Genomic DNA, 16,221 nt, shown 5'->3' with positions numbered 1-16,221 from the left:
TGATGACCAGACTTGAGTAAAGGGGATATGAGCACAAACATCTGTATGATCACAACTAACTTCTGGGCTGCTCAAACATCTGGACTTCAAGAGCAACTCTGATCAATTCACTCTTATGAAGTTTTTTTTTTGGTTTGTTTGCTTTTTGTTTTAAAAAAGGCTGAGTGAGAAATGGCAATGATGGGCACACTAACCTGTGTGGAATAAAAGTCAGGAGTTCCAGTATAAAAAAAGAAGTGCTAAAAAAAAGCTCATTTATAATCAGATTCAGTAACAAACTCACAGGGTCTAAAACTCCAGCTTGAAAAATAGCATATTCCTGGACTCACCCTGAGATCGTAGGGAAGCATCACCAGCATTCCGCTGTGGTCCATGAATAAGGCTGCTTCATTATGCTCATATGTTTGCCTATTTCGGGGAAGTAGCAGTGGGGTATACAACTCGACAGCTCCTATACCAAATTGGCAAACCATAATTAACCACCGAGTTCTCATACTCCCCAGGAACCAGCTTAAAGTGAAATATAAACCTGACAATTAAGGCTGTGTCATTGAAGACTATTTAAAAAAGTTAGACTAATTCCCATGTGCCACTCCCAAGACATTATTAATTTCTACTTTATTCTTCATATTCTCCATATAGAGTGAGTACAATGGGACATCGCAGCTCTCTCATAATTTATAATGGTGATTATCCAACTTTATTTTAAACGCAAAGCTGCTATTCTCTTAAATCAATTTCTCTACAAGAAGCTGAAATGTAAAAATAGGCTTAAATTTCACATGCTACATCAATTACCTATAATCAGATTTGAAAATAAAAGTATATTTAGGCTTTATTCTGAAATGCTGCCACTACTTTCTAAGAGTGAAAAAGAAACACAGGTAACCATGAGATAAAAAAGGACCTACCATGTCTCTTAAAGATGCGGGTAATGGTCTCACACACGTGCTGCTGTATCTTGGCTATACGGACAGAGAAGCTTCCCTAAAACACAACCAAGACAATTAAAATACCACTCCAAGCGGGGAAACAAGTTCTCGCTAAAGAAAAAATGTGTTGGTTGGTCGTATGATAGTGTACATTTGCAAGATCACAGAACAAGGTTTCATACCGCCATTGTGGGTGTTTTTTTAAAGCCTTACCTTCTGTCTTACAATCTATAAGTACTGGTTCCAAGGCAGAAGGGCAGTAAGAGCTAAGCAACTGGGATTGCATGACTTGTCCAGGGTCACACAACTAGGAAGAGTCTGAGGCCAGGTTCGAACCCAGAAACTCCCATCTCTGGCACTGAGCCACCTTGCTGCCTTGATTTTGTTCCTAAACCTCTTTAGGGAAGGGGGCTCTACCATATTCTATCTTGTTTGAGAATAATTTTTACTCTAAACAGGAGTCAAAGTACGTCAGTTTTAGTAAAAATGGAGGTTTATGAAGTCTTTTTAATTCAAAGGTGTACATATGTATATTTATACATATATATGTATGTGTGTGTGACATAAAGAAAAGCAAAAAACAATCTTTGATCTCCAAGACACAATGACAAGATACCGTCAAACCAAATACAGGATAAATTGGCAATAATCAACAGAGGGAGGCCTTGGAATTAAAGGTGATCAGGAAAGTCTTTTTCTGGGAAAGCTTGAAGAAGGTGGGATTTGAGCTGGGCCTTGAAGGAAAGCCAAGAGGTGGAGATGAGGAAGAGGGTGTTCTGGCATGCAGAACAGCTGGTGACAATGCCCAGGGAGGAGAGCTGGAGTGCCTTGTCCTAGGAAGACACACGCCCCTTGTGGCACTGGGGCACAGAGTAGAGGGTGGATGGAAGAAGACTGAAAGGAGGGGTGAGAGATGTGTTAGGAAGGGATGTGAATGGCAAGGTTTTTATTTAGCCTTTGAGGTGACAGGGAGCCACAGGAATGTACTGAGGAGGGAGAGGGCCCGGGTAGACCTCTTCTCTAGGATGATTTTGTCAGCTAAGTGGAGCATGACTTGAGGCAGGGAGAGCAACCAGTATGCCACTGTGATAGTCTAGCACTGACAGTAACAAGACTTCTTTTTTATCTGTCATGTCACTGGCAGTAGCTCTAGAAAAATGGTCTTTATGAGGAACCACTTCACACCGATGAGACTGGCCAATATTACAGTAAAGGAAAGTGATAAATGTTGGAGGGGATGTGGCAAAACTGGGACACTAATCCAACCATTCTGAGGGCAATTTGGAACAATGCCCAAAGGGCCATAAAATTGAGCAAAACCTTTGATTCTGTAATACCATCGAGATCATAAAAAAGGGGAAAGGACCTACTTATACAAAAATATTTATAGCTGCTCTTTTTGTGGTGGCAAAGAATAGGAAATTAAGGGGATGTCCAATAATTGGGAGATGGCTGAACAAATGGTGGTGTATGTTGGTGATGGAATTCTATTGTGCTATAAGGAATGCTAAGCAAGATGATTCCGAAAAAGCTGAAAAGGTCTGCAGAAACTGATGCAAAGTGAAATAAGCAGAACTGGAAAAACATTGTTTATAATAACAGCAATATTATATGATGATCAACTGTGAAAACTTCGCTACTCTCAGTAATGCACTGATCTGGGCCAATCCTGAAAGACTTAGGATGGGGAAAGTTATCCACCTCCAGAGAGAGAACTGTGGGAGTCGTCTTTCACATTAGTATATTTATGGCTTTATTTGGGGGGGTTGGTTATGTATGAGTGTGCTCTTACAACAGTGACCAATATGGAAGTGTGTTTTGCATGATTATTAAAAAAAAAATGGTCTATGGCTAGGTGACCTCAGGCCTGTAGTTCCTAAACAGATGCTGACCAATAACTGGTCAACACCCAGAAGCTAATCAACTGAAGCAATATGGGGGAGCAATATGGGAGGAAAGTGAGTCTAATTAGGCCATATAAAACCAAAGTAGGGCCTTAAGAATGTAAGCAACCTAATAAAAATGTGGGAGGAGTTTGGTGTCCAGTGAATTTTTCTGAATAGTGTTGAAAAGTCAGAAATCGGGATGGTCTTTTTGACTCCTTAATAAAAGAAAATGTCTCAGTGAATGTATTGGATTATGTGATCTCTAAGGTCCTTTGTGGCTCTATGAAGTACAATCAATTGTTAAACATCTTTTGTGGGCAACATATATATCCAATAAGACATCAGACCAGTTTTCTGCATATTCAAGAACTCATCTGTTTAAACATACATCTGATATTAAAGCATTCTTGCAAATAGCTTTCTGAAACGAACAGGCAAAAGAAAAAAATGTGGCTCTCAAAAATTTGCATTAACTCCATGTTAAGTAACATTTTTCTCAACCCAAGTCTATCTTTTTTTTATTATTCTGCATATCAGCATGCAGGAAATAAACTCACACCCCAAACAGATTCCATGAAAACCAAACCAAAAGGGAAAAGAACAAACAGGCATAGTACATTAAATTTATGTTCGGTCTACTCTTTAGTTTAGGCCCTGGGCATTTTGGCTAATGCTTAATATTATAGTTGCATTAAAGGAACTTTTCAGCAATAGTTACCTGGTTTAATGCTATTTAAGAGGACTTGGAATTTCTACATCCACCTACTATGAGAAGTGTATTTAAACTCACCTTCAGTATGTCGCTGTCATACGTGTAGTCAATGGCAGGGGAGATGCGTTGGGAGAAGATCTGGCCCATCATGGTCCGGTAGGCTTTGCCATCGACGTTGGCCAGAGTGTGGTGCAGCACCTCATGCAGCTCAGACTCCTCCAGCTGGGGCGGGGGGAGCAGCTCACTCTTCAGTAGCTCTGTGGCAGTGGGCCGCTTTGCTGGATCATGGTTCAATAGCCAGGAAATGACAGATTTCTAAAACCAAAGCCCATAGACTTGCGTCTTATAATAGTTTTTATTGCTCCTAAGCCACATCAAAGTAAGCTTTGTTGCATTTCGTAGAATTTTAATTGGGGTTTTTGCAACCTTTGATGTATTATTCTTTACTTAACCGCATACCTCACTGTTAGATGTAGTATATAATTCTATAAGTAGGAATTTATTAGAATGTTGAATGCCCTTAAAAATTTTAATAATAAAAAACAATAACAGAAAACTAGAACACTTAATGGCCATCTATATACTATCAGTATATCAAAAGAAGTGCAAATTCTATAAAATAAGACATATTTTTACCATTATATATTATCATAGCTACTAGAATTCCGAATGTATGTAAAGAAACCTGTGGCAGTATATATACTTCTGCTAGCACGTGAAAAAATGAAAATGTAAGACATTTAAACCTAACCAGTAATCTTATCTCTGGGTTTCTCTGTAGGGGGCTGAGACTTTGTGCCTGCACTGGGGTTTTAAGGGCCGTCTTTCTCTTGGTTCTGTTGCTGCCCATTAAGGGGAGCTCAGTGGGCTGTTCAGTGCTGATCCACACCTTCCCCAGTCGGTTTAAGGGGAGACAGAAGCACCACTGAAGAACAAGTAGAATTAGTTAATGCTCAAAAGAGGTTCACAAATCATGTTACAGTTTCTTAGTGTATCTAAGCAAATATCTCCTCATTCCTATTGAAGTGTAGTTGTTTTGGGCTGAGATTGAATGATTGGTTATTTGTAGTCTTAGGAAGAATTTTTGTATTAGAGTATTCAGAACTCATTTTAATGAGATTTTCTGAGAATTTAACACAGCACAAAACTGGTAGAAATAATACTCTCCTTTCCAGCAAAACAGTGTGTTGTCTATTTTTTTATGTATGGAAAAAATCCTTTTATTGCTTGTTATCTCTATATTCTGTGTTGTTTCCATTTAGGTTCTAAACCCTTGAGGGGAATTACCAGGTGTCTTCTAATTTTATGTAATGATAAGTTAATTTAGCATAACTTGAGTACAAAAACACTTTATTAGCTGCAAAGCCACCTTCAGGACCATATACATAAGAGTATTTAACAAATAACAGAAATACTCTTAGGCTTGGAAGAAATCTTACTAGTTGCCCAGTCTAACCCTCTTATCTTGTAGATGAGGAAAGTAGGGCTTGTAAAGATGAAATGACTTGTCCAAAGTCACCCAACTCATTATCTTCCCAATGAGAGTCATATAATCATCCTTAAGAAATAAGCATTTATTGAAAGTGTACCTAGTATCCATAAGCTGGGAAGAATGGTTGGCATGGTCATTAACTACAGTTCTGTTTGCAAGTCTGTTAGGACCAGTAGCTGGAGGGAAGGAGCTTTCTCTCTCAGTGCAAACGAGTGAGTACCTTCACTGTGACTTCTGTTCTTCGGGGCAACGAAAGATTAAGTGTCTTGTTGAGGGTCGTAGAGGTATCAGAAGCAGGTCTATGAGGTGAGTCCATTTCAACACACTGCCTCTTAGGCCTTAATAAATTATTTAAAAAAAACCTTCCCTTCTGTCTCAGCATCCATACTACGACAGAAGAGCAGTGTGTGAAGGGAACCCCCTCCCAGGGTCACGCACTGAGGCCCTACCTGGGCCGGTACTGCTAGAGCTACATCATGTCGGTGGGCTTGGGTCACCGGACAGTGACCTAGGCACTTGACCCGGAAATGATGGGGAAATTGATCTGGGTATAATGGGAAAAAATAAAAGTAGGAGATCCAGTCAATGGGCACTCTATTCTCTCAGGCCTGCGGCCAAAGGTAGGTCCTAATAGTCCTTTATTCATATAGTCCTTAATTGTAATGCACAAATGTCATAACAAAAGAGAATAGTACATCAGAAGAAGAGTGCTAGCAAGTCTTAGGCTACTGACCAATTTTGGTCACTATTTTCAGAGGATTCTTTCCCTTCCAAACTTAGATCAAACCTTAGCAAAAAGAAAAGAAAACATTGTCCTTATAAGAGGAATTACCGCAGAAACTGTTACTTATATCCACACTTAGCCTTTGAAAGAAAAAGATGAATTGATGTACAATACATGCATTTCCAAATCATTCTTTTTCACGTTAGCTGGCATTGACTTTAGCTGTGACACCTTATATACACCACACATATATATGAACATTATTATAATATTCAAAAATGCTTTAATATGAGTTTTCCAGAAGTATGCAATTTTTCTTCTCACTAAGCTATTTAAAACCTGAAACTCAATATAATTAAAATTTTAAATGATGTTTTCCTTTCCTATAAAGACTCAGGTTTTATCTGAAACAAAGAGCTGTAAAGGCACTTTCTTCATTGCAGCAGTTAAGCCTAGGGTCCAAACAGTTCTTCCAAGATACAAAGAATTACACAAAAGAATCCTGTAGCTTGTTAATTCACTATGGTAACATTCAATTTTTTTTTTACCATGTATTTAAATTTCAATAATGTTTTAAGTGCTTTATCTTTTGGTATTTCTTTTTACTTTGTTCCCGGAATACAACAGAATGACTGGCAGAGATTACTAATTGAAGAGGAAAAATAATAATTAAAACTCAAGTCTGCAGACATTATAATTAAAGCATCTGAAAATTACCTGCTTTGTATGTTCTGCATCATCAAAATCTTCTGGAAACTTAGGAGAAGTAGGCTAAAAGGATAATTATATTCAAATTAGCAAATAAATACAGCAAACACTTGGCAAACTTCCATAATTAAAACATTTGTTCACTAGAAGTGAAAAAAAAAACAACAAAAAGATGCCAGCACAGAAATGACAAGCTTGAAAGAAAAGGATAAACTGGGAACCATCTTGAAATCTGATGAACTTTGTGTCTTTACATTTCCAAATTTCTTATTCACATAAAAATTGATTAGTAATAGCTTTGCTTATTAGGGAATTTTATTAAAAAATGTGGATGATTGAATATCTCAGAATCTCCATTTAAAAATCTCACCACAAAGAGGTTTGCATTTGTCTTGAATACCAAAAGGGCACCATGTAACCGATGCAGTCTTTTTATTTTTTTGAGTCACCAGAAGAGATAGTAAGAGAAAATCATTCACAATGAAAGAACCTACAAGACATTCAACTTTTCTAGCCAATCATACTAATACTGCACATTTATATCATTAAAGTAAAAATGTAGAAATACATTTAGAAAATGAAGGAACAATGTGCTGCTACTTAAGCAAAAGGAAAGTATGTCATCTTAATCATTCAGGACTCCAACTTGGCACAAAAGATTCTCATTTAAGGCAGGAACAACAGGACAACTTTATTTACTCCAGGAGGGCACAGGCAGAGCTTTAAATACTTAAGTAAAGTAGCTGAGGTTCTGCAAACAGTTACTTTTTAGATGAAAAGCAGTACAATGGGTCTAAGTATACCATATTTTCTCACTCATAAAGTGCTATTTAACATAAAGCACAGACTTCCTGTCCCTGCTTTATTCTTCATGGAAATTAAGATGATAGTTAAAACCATCTCTGTATGTCACAAGGGGAATACTTCACATCTTGATTCTCCAGGCTCATCATGCTCATCATGTACTTCTGAACACAAGTGAACCTGAACAAATTCCAACCTAAGTCAAACTCTTACAGTATTTTCTCATAGATTCCTAGTTATATATTGGTGGCATCCCTTAAGAGAATCACAGCATATGTGAAGATTGAGGCAAGGTTGTATAATTAGACATAAGAAGAAAGCAAATGAAAATGTAATTGGAAAAAATGCCACATCTGATCCAAACTGGATTCTTTTCACTCCCTTTTCTTATGCTTGTCTCTGTACTGCCTCAGTCTTTTTTTTAAAATTATTATTATTAACAATCTTGTACTCATGAGTTTTTAAAGTCTTTGAAGTACTATCCTCACAATAACTAACTTAAAGCGTTACGTACAACTATGTGTCCATTTCACAGATGGGGAAGCTAAGAATCAAAGAGTTTAAAGAACTTTGCCCAAGTTCATGAAGCTAGTAAAAGTCAGGGCTAAGTTTCCTGATCCTAGGCCTAGCACTTCCTTCTTTACTAAAAAGCAATACCCTGTCAATCTACATATTCTCTCCTCCCTCCTGTCTCCTTTTCTAAAAGTCGTGAAAATAATCAAATCAAACCTAAAAGTTTTCCATATGGATGTTCCCAGATGCCAGGGGAGTGGCAATGTTAAGACTGAGGTTGAATGAAGAACTGGAGATTGTTCCCTGTTTGAGAAGTTTTCATTGCAAAGGAGATTTGCAAGGCTGGCAGGTCTCAATAATTAAGTTCTTATATTTACAGCAGGAAAACTTTTTTTCATATGTTTAAATACAAGAAAGATATTCTGTACCAGACATAAACCTCATATGTTAATAACCTAGGATAGTGGGGTTCATTTAAGGGATGAAATCATTGATACATACTTCTCTGAGCTGACTGAGAATAAAGATCCTTTCTGATGCAGTAATCATTGGATGATAGGACATTTCAAAGAAGATGATACCCAGGCTGAAAAGATCTACTTTCTATGGGAGAAAAAATAGAATTATAAATAATTACATTCAGTTTTGACTTGTGATCAAAATACAATTTCTTAAGAAATGGTAGAATAAGGAATAAGTAGCCAAAAAAAGGTTTAAAAAAAGAAGTCATGGCAGAGAAATCTATTTGCTCTAACAGTTCACAAAACAAAAAGACAAGAACATAAACAAAATGCTCTATATTTAGCCCGTGAAGTGTTTAATCCAGTTCCTCTGAATATTCTACTTGTAAAGCAAATTCTAACTGGTTTATTTATATTCCTTGTCAAAAACCCAAATGGCTGAAAACTGCAATTCTTGGTAGTGATGAAGGTCAACAGAACTGTGATAAACAGGCGTGGCTTTGGGTAACGCCTTTGTCAATTATCTGATGCAGGGCACTAAATGAAGTTACTCTCAGCAACCAGTGCTTTCAAGGACAGTCTAGTACTGGTAGGAGAATGTTAGCTCCTTGAAGGCAGAGACTGCTTTTTGTAATTGTTCCTCTTATGCCTAGTATAGTGCCTGGTAAATATTAGGCACATAGAAATTAATGTAATGATGAGAATTTAAAAATAATAATAATGGATCAGCAAAGGCCTCATGATTAGCTCAAAGAAAACAAATGAAAATCTGATTAGAAAAAATACAGAAAGCAGTATCACTGAAGGATAAAGGGATGATAATGTAAACAAATTCATTAAGTCTGAGAATTACTGAAATTTTAGACTCTGTTTTTCAACAAAATGAAATAGCAGAGAAGCATAAACTCTACTTTTCAAAAAGCTATTCTAAGTATTAGGAAAAATTTCCTCTAATACTGGATTAGATGACCTCTGAGGCCTTTTCCAAAGCATATTCTTTGGAATGAGAGTGTGTGTGTGTGTGTGTGTGTGTGTGTGTGTGTGTGTGTGTGTGTATTCACAAGTGAAACCTAGCCTTAACTGAGAAAGAATGTTTTTTGATTCAAACTCTTCATCTACAATGGTTTAGCTAGTAGTGTGGTATACATTCTACAAGGAAATGTGCTCAAGTTGAAAAGTTTACAGAAATTTTGAGATTTTTGACAGAAAGTTTACAAAGTGCCACTAGGACATCTGAAAGCACCTGAATTTAATACATATGCACAAGTCAACAGTTAAGTGAACAGCAAATCAAAACAATATTTTTGTCTTCACAAAATCTTGCATGTTGACAGTTTATATGGAATAAGTTCACAGCATCTTAACAATAAAAAGCAAGCAGCAACTGCTCAAACCAGCAAATTTAAGAATCGAATATTTGAGAATGGTCTCAAAGTGATGGTATCTTTTAAGCCCACAATATTATTTCCAATTTTAAACCCTCTCTGCTTTTCAACAAAAATGAAATGCTTCCTTTCACGTTACCTGATTGTATGAGGATTTAGTGCTTCCTTGGACTTCTGGGCTCACATACAATGCTGTGCCCACCATTCCCGTTAAATTATCTGTGTGGTTGCAGACAGAAAAAAAGCTTTACATGATAGGAGTTCTATGGATGAGGAAGAAGAACTTTCTACTAAACAAGAAGATTAACCAAGAGTGATGAACTGAGTATAATTAATTATTGATTATGCACAGTGATGGATTCTTTTATTCATGGTACAAAAAAGTCACCCATACATCCCTTGTAAGGTTAATTACTGATATTCACCCCCATTCTGTTAAAGGATGCCGTCTTAGTTAAGCAAGGAGTGAAGCAGCTCCAGATAGCCTAATGTTTTCTATCAACTGAATATGTTCTTAGGAGAAAGCCCTTTGGACTGGCCAAAACGATCAGGGAGTGTGACTGCACTGATGTACAGAGCTTCAGCTAAGGAAACTCTACCACTGTTAGTCTGTAACCACTGAGCCATTTGTAACCTGAGTGGGTTACCTGGGGCACTGAGAGGTAAGCTGACTTACCCTGGGTGCCACAGTCAGTGTGTATCAGAGGCAGGACTTAAACACAGGTCATTCTGAATCCTGGCCAACATTTTACTCATTGCCAGACATTCAACCACATTGAGCTCCCTTTTCCAATGATATACTGAAGGACCATTGACACAGTGAAGAGGAAATGGCATGCATTATAAAAAAGTCAGTGGCAAAAGCATGTAGGTTCCTTGTTTACCTGAAGGATAAGATTTAACCAAGAGATCAGCTCCCCGATCTTCTGGTTTGGTATCAGCCTAAAACACAAGGAAACCAATTATGAGGATGCCACATCATTACCCTGGACAGCATGCCCACTTGTTATTGATGACTGCCTTTTGCTTATTTCACAGCTCATAGGAATCCCACTCAGAACAAAGAGGGCCAACATAGAGCATCAGTGCTGCTGAAAGATGGTGAAGGGTCATTGTGAACATGGGTTGTCACTGGTATTACCTTTCTAATTTTATTCTATCATTTTCTAGTTCACATTGATGTGTGCTCAAAACGACATTGTGTAAAGTGGTTGATATTCTCTAAAACAAAACAAAACATTCTAATAGCAAATGTCTATACCCTTTCCTTAAGTATTCTCTCCCACCTTCCTTATTTCCTCTTTTTTCTGTTCCCCCTCTTTTCTACTATCTTCACATTAAAGTTGACTTCCACTGTTCTCCTATTCTGTAATCCTTTGAACCTCAGTTTCCTTGTTTCCTTTCCTTACCTGTAAAATGGTGAGGGGAAGGAAAGGGAATAGATTGAACTGGATTAGTGGTATCCCATTTAGGAGCCACAGAGGCCTAAGGAGAAGGAGTAAAAGAAGCAATACAGAAGGATTGCAAAAGATCTACAAATCTATACTTTTATACCATAATTTTGTCTTTACTTGGTTGGAACAAAAAGGAGTATGATTTAGCATAAAAATAAGGAAGCAAAACCCACCTTCTGTTAATAGTCTAAATAATGCCTTGCACATATGCATTATAATTTTTCAATTGCATGTAAATGCTATTGTGATTAATAAAATATAATTTTAGAAGCACTAATGACTTCATATTAGCTTTTTGTCATGTATATTCTTGATCAGAAACTAATAGGATAGCTACTATCTATTATATGTGTGAGGGGAGAGTATCAACTTTTCTTTTTATGTTAAAAGGGTATAAAATTGTTGGAAGCTCCTAGACTAGAGGACCTTACTTCCTTCCAACTTTGAAAGCCTCCTATTCTTATAACTGAATTGTTCTGTAAATGTGGATATTTATATTTCCAGTTTGTTTAAAGCAAAGTATACTTGCACAGATTCATGGATGAAAATTATAGCATTGCAGGTTAAAACTTTGTTTTTTATACTTTGCTACCTATGTACATTACTAATGTACCTGGTGGCAGAGAAGAGATCCAGAACTAAGTTCTTGAGGAAGCCAGAAATATATTTTAAAGAAGACTGAAGCAGACAGAACTTATTGTAGTGTTCCAGTCTTGGTGGTGAAGCTCACTACCCTGAGTCATCTAGCCTGTGCTCCTACTCCAGATCAGCCCTATGTCCTGAAGATAAAAAGAACTGATTAGATCTTGGCTCAAGTTTCTTTGGTTGATGGCAAGTCTTAATTCTAGCAGTCTTGAAGTTTCTTCTCGAAAAATGAAAACCCCTGACCAAAATATTAAATTAAGGAAAATTAAAATACTTTGTACTTATGACTGAAATAGGCACAAAAGGACCATTTACTGAACAAAATGTGGTATAAGTTGCTGATGGGATCCTATTGTGCTATAAGAAATGATAAACAAGATGATTTCAGAAAAAGCTGGAAAGATCTGAGGGAACGGATGCAGTGTGAAGTAAGCAGAATCAGGAGAACATTGTACACAGTTTTGTGAAAACTTGGCTACTCTCAGCAATGCAATGATCTAGGATACTCCTGAAAGACTTATGACAGGAAATGCTATCCACCTCCAGAGAGAGAACTGTTGGGAGTCATCTTTCACATCAGTGATTTTATGGTTTTATTTTGGGGTTTTTGTTATGTGTGAGTTTGCACTTATAACAATAATCAATATAGAAGTGTGTTTTGCATGACAATAAAAATAAAATTAAAAAACCCCAAAGGACCATTTACTTTTAATTAAAATGCATTTGCCAACAAATGTATGTAATTACTAGCACATGATAAGAATGCAGAAAACAAGTGTAAACTGAAGACTCCTGTTGGAGAATCACATTAACACAACCTTGTTTTAAAAGCATCTTTCATTGTGATTAAATACTAAAGCTTCATGGATGAGATTTGGCCTCTTTCAATTATGGTCTCCATTTAATTAAAATACTCACAGCAAAGGCTGGGTGGTCTGTGGCCAAGCCAAAATCACCAATTTTGACATGATCATCAGAATCCAAAAATATATTGACAGGCTTCAAATCTCTGTGAATCATTCCCTGGTAAAAGAAAGATAAGAATAAAAAGATTGTCCTCTTCAAACTAGGATATCCTGACTTATAGATGTTTATCACAGGAAGAATGAATTGAATTTCAGGGAAAGAACCAGGATTTGCTCATCATTTATTTCCTCATTCATAGAGCAAGGTTTCACCAAATACCTCTTTTGTAGGAATTGGGTAGGCAGGGGATGGGCACCTAGAAGGAATACAAGAATTAGGCAAGACACTATCTCTGCCCTAATGGAACTTAGCATCTGCTAGGACCATGTGGGTGAACCTATGTCATGTGTGCCTGAGGCTGCTCCTATCCTTCTTCCACACAGGCCTGAGGACATTTCTCTCATCCCTGCCTCTCTGACCAGCAGCCCAATGGGAGCACTTCCTCCCTCCCCTGTCAGGGGTAAGGGGGGTGGTTCACATGCAGCATGAGGGTGCAGTTTGAGCAGTTGGTCTCTAAAAGATTCACCATCACCATGCTAGGAGATAACACAAACACATAGCTTAATATGCAATATGTCAGAAAAATGCAAGCCCTCATTATTTCATTTTTGTTCTGTTGACTTAAGTCTTCTAATTGATCTCTTTACTCTGATTTACCCTGAATAACTATTAGATCAATCTTCCTAAAACACTTTCTCCTATTAACTTTTGGATTAAGTCCAAATTTCTCATTTTGGCATTCAAGGTCCATCATCTGAAGTACCATCTTTCCTAACTCCTTTCCTAATCCTGTCTCAGTGAGGTCTCTTCACTATCCCCTTTGAATATTATGCTCATTCATATCTCTTTGCCTTTATTTATGCTGTTCTCCCCTAATGAAGACAGTACTTCCCTTCTTTTCTTTACATTTCTAAATCCTTCTAATTTTTCAAAGTCTATCTCAAGTGCTACCTGGCTCTGAAGAATATTCCCAGATAATTCCAGTGAATGCTGATCTCTTTTCTTTTGGACTGCCATATTGTGAACTTGGAAATTACTCCACCCTACTCAAACAGTGCCTTAGGGGAAGATAAATTTGTAAACTACTAATGGGACAATGAAAGTCCCTAACTCATACTTATAGTGAAGCAAAAACCCTAAGCTAGGTGGTCTATTTTTAGATCTAATACAAAAGGCTGCTAAGTACCTGTAAAGGTTAAATTAATCACTAAAAGGTCAAGCAACTTACAAAGGGCAAGCTTAACAAAGAGGTGTGAAATACTCAGAAGATATAATCTAATCAGAGAAGGTGATAACAAAAGAAGATGTGAACTAAGAATGGACAATCCTGGGGAAAACGTCTACTGTGATTGGTAGATGTGAAAATTTTGGGGAGGTGACATTAAGAGAAATTTCTCTTTAAAAGGAGCACTCTGAACTCAGTTCAGGGAGTTCGCCATGGAGGTTGGAGTTTGGAGTTAGTTGGAGGAGCTGGATCTCTGAACTCAGTTCAGGAATTGAGGATTTCAGTGAAGGACTGGAGTTTTGCTTGGGACGATCTTGTGGTGAGTGATAAAAGACTGACCAGTCTCCCTTAAGGCTCAGGCCTAGGCAATTTGGCTTAGGTCCTTTCTACTATTTTCCTTTTCTCTCTCTCTCTCTCTCTCTCTCTCTCTCTCTCTCTCTCTCTCTCTCTCTCTCTCTCTCTCCTTAATTCCTTCATTTGTATTAATTAAAATCTCCATAAAACCTAGCTGACTTGGGTATTTTCATATTTGGGAATTTTTCCCATGGTGACCACTTATTTTTGATTTAAATCAAGACACTAAAAATCATCTTTACAGTTTTGGCAATTCACAGTCTTGAAACCCACATTTTCACAGTTACAATATTAAATTTAGTATTGCTTTATAATCACTTAATGTACAAAAGTTCTGTTTCTTCTCTGACTGTCCCCTTAAAGGAATAAACTCTTTGAGGGTAAGGACATTGTAATATTCTTCATTTTCTATCTTCAAAGTCCCAGAAACAGCATATATATATATATGTATATATATATATATATATATAGTAAGAAATGCAATAATATTTGTTAAAATGAATTGAGAGGAGGAAATTGCACTGGAGCACAATTCTAGGATCACTAGTCATATTTTATAGTAAAATAGAGTTTTCAGTGGAAATGGTTTAAAAAAAATCTAAACCCTGCAAATTTTATTTCTATGAAATCATTTATGATACATCCAGGTATATGTACCAAATATAGTCTAATAATATTATAGCTAAACATGGCAGAATAAAACATTTGAAGAAAAATGAGAAATTGAGGCAAAAAATGCCTAATATATCTATATTTTATGTCCTCCTTCCCTCTGATCTCCTCATAAAGCTATCTTACTTGTTTTTTACACTATGGTCAAGATAGTCTTTCCATGCTTAGCTCAGCAAAATGTTGTGCTTAGGTGGTTTACTTCAGAGCTGGCCACTAAATATATTCCAAGTTCTTATTTGTCTTACACAGATGGGTTTTAAAATGCAGGCAGTTCATTCTGAATCTAGGTTCATCTATAGTGGATTCGAAATTTCTGGCTTTTAAAATGATTCTCAATGAGAAATAGGAGTCAAAAATAGACTTTCCTATCTTTGTCGTTCTTTTGTCTACCCAATAGGTGATATAATTAGTTTTTAAATGTATTTCTAGGAAGCCTAACAAACAAATCTGTCATTTACATAAAATCTTCATGCATTTTTCTCTTATTTGTACTTTTTCTTTTCATAATGAATGCAATTTTACTAAAGCACTTATTTTTGTATACGTCACATAGAAATATACATAAAAATGCAGGAACACTTAATTTTAGCCTTGAGATATGAAATGGGATACATCAGTGAGGTAAAGTGTACTTACTTTTTCATGGATGTATGCTAATCCATCCAGAATTTCTCTGAAGAGTCTCCACAATCTGATGGAGTCTTGATACAACCCCTGGTCAATGGTGTCTCTTAAAGTACTCTTTTCACAATATTCCATCTTTGGATAAGGATAAACTGGTAAGAATTTTAACATGAAAACATTCGCCTGTTGACTTAAAATGCTACTTAATATTGTGCTCTAATTTTATATATTTATCACTGATTTGAGGCTGTTGTTAGTATATAAGGTAAATGAAATACTATTTATGGTATTCTTCCATTTTTAAAGATTCCCATCATAAATAAAAATAGCAAGAACTAAGACTTATAAGTTATTTGTATTTTTTTGAAAATTAATTTATTAAAACTAATATATAATTATGCCATCATATTTTCCATATTTTACACATTAAATTATTCAAGAATGTTTTTCTATACTAAATCCTAACATTTATGTTTTATTAATGAGCCTTACTTTGCTCAGAATCTCTAACCAGACACCATAATTAAAGTATCAAAATAAAACATATGATAGCACTGAATAAAGTCAGTATGGTACAGAAACTATTTATTCAATTGGTTAATATTATACAAATGAGAAAATGAATAAAGAAAAAATTAAGAAATACTTTAAGGTCTTTAAGCTA

The 16,221-nt window shown here is 36.4% G+C and overlaps 1 protein-coding gene across 3 annotated transcripts in view; it reads right to left on the bottom strand.

The window, feature by feature from the left end:
* The window catches only part of EIF2AK4 (eukaryotic translation initiation factor 2 alpha kinase 4), a 130,968-nt gene that overhangs the window by 31,879 nt on the left and 82,868 nt on the right, over window positions 1–16,221 (bottom strand). For all 3 annotated transcript variants that reach the window (XM_007480028.3, XM_007480029.3, XM_056810255.1), the window contains 9 exons: window positions 15,570–15,692; window positions 12,635–12,739; window positions 10,502–10,559; window positions 9,757–9,836; window positions 8,273–8,374; window positions 6,464–6,517; window positions 3,609–3,845; window positions 912–987; window positions 330–451 (listed from right to left, as the gene is read on the bottom strand). In XM_007480028.3, the coding sequence (XP_007480090.2) occupies window positions 330–451; window positions 912–987; window positions 3,609–3,845; window positions 6,464–6,517; window positions 8,273–8,374; window positions 9,757–9,836; window positions 10,502–10,559; window positions 12,635–12,739; window positions 15,570–15,692 (957 nt within the window). The remainder of the gene's footprint in view (window positions 1–329; window positions 452–911; window positions 988–3,608; window positions 3,846–6,463; window positions 6,518–8,272; window positions 8,375–9,756; window positions 9,837–10,501; window positions 10,560–12,634; window positions 12,740–15,569; window positions 15,693–16,221) is intronic.

This window comes from Monodelphis domestica, chromosome 1 (assembly GCF_027887165.1).
Source record: "Monodelphis domestica isolate mMonDom1 chromosome 1, mMonDom1.pri, whole genome shotgun sequence".
Lineage (NCBI taxonomy): Eukaryota > Metazoa > Chordata > Mammalia > Didelphimorphia > Didelphidae > Monodelphis > Monodelphis domestica.
The sequence above is the reverse complement of the archived record's forward strand: the minus strand, read 5'-3'. Positions and strand labels throughout refer to the sequence as shown.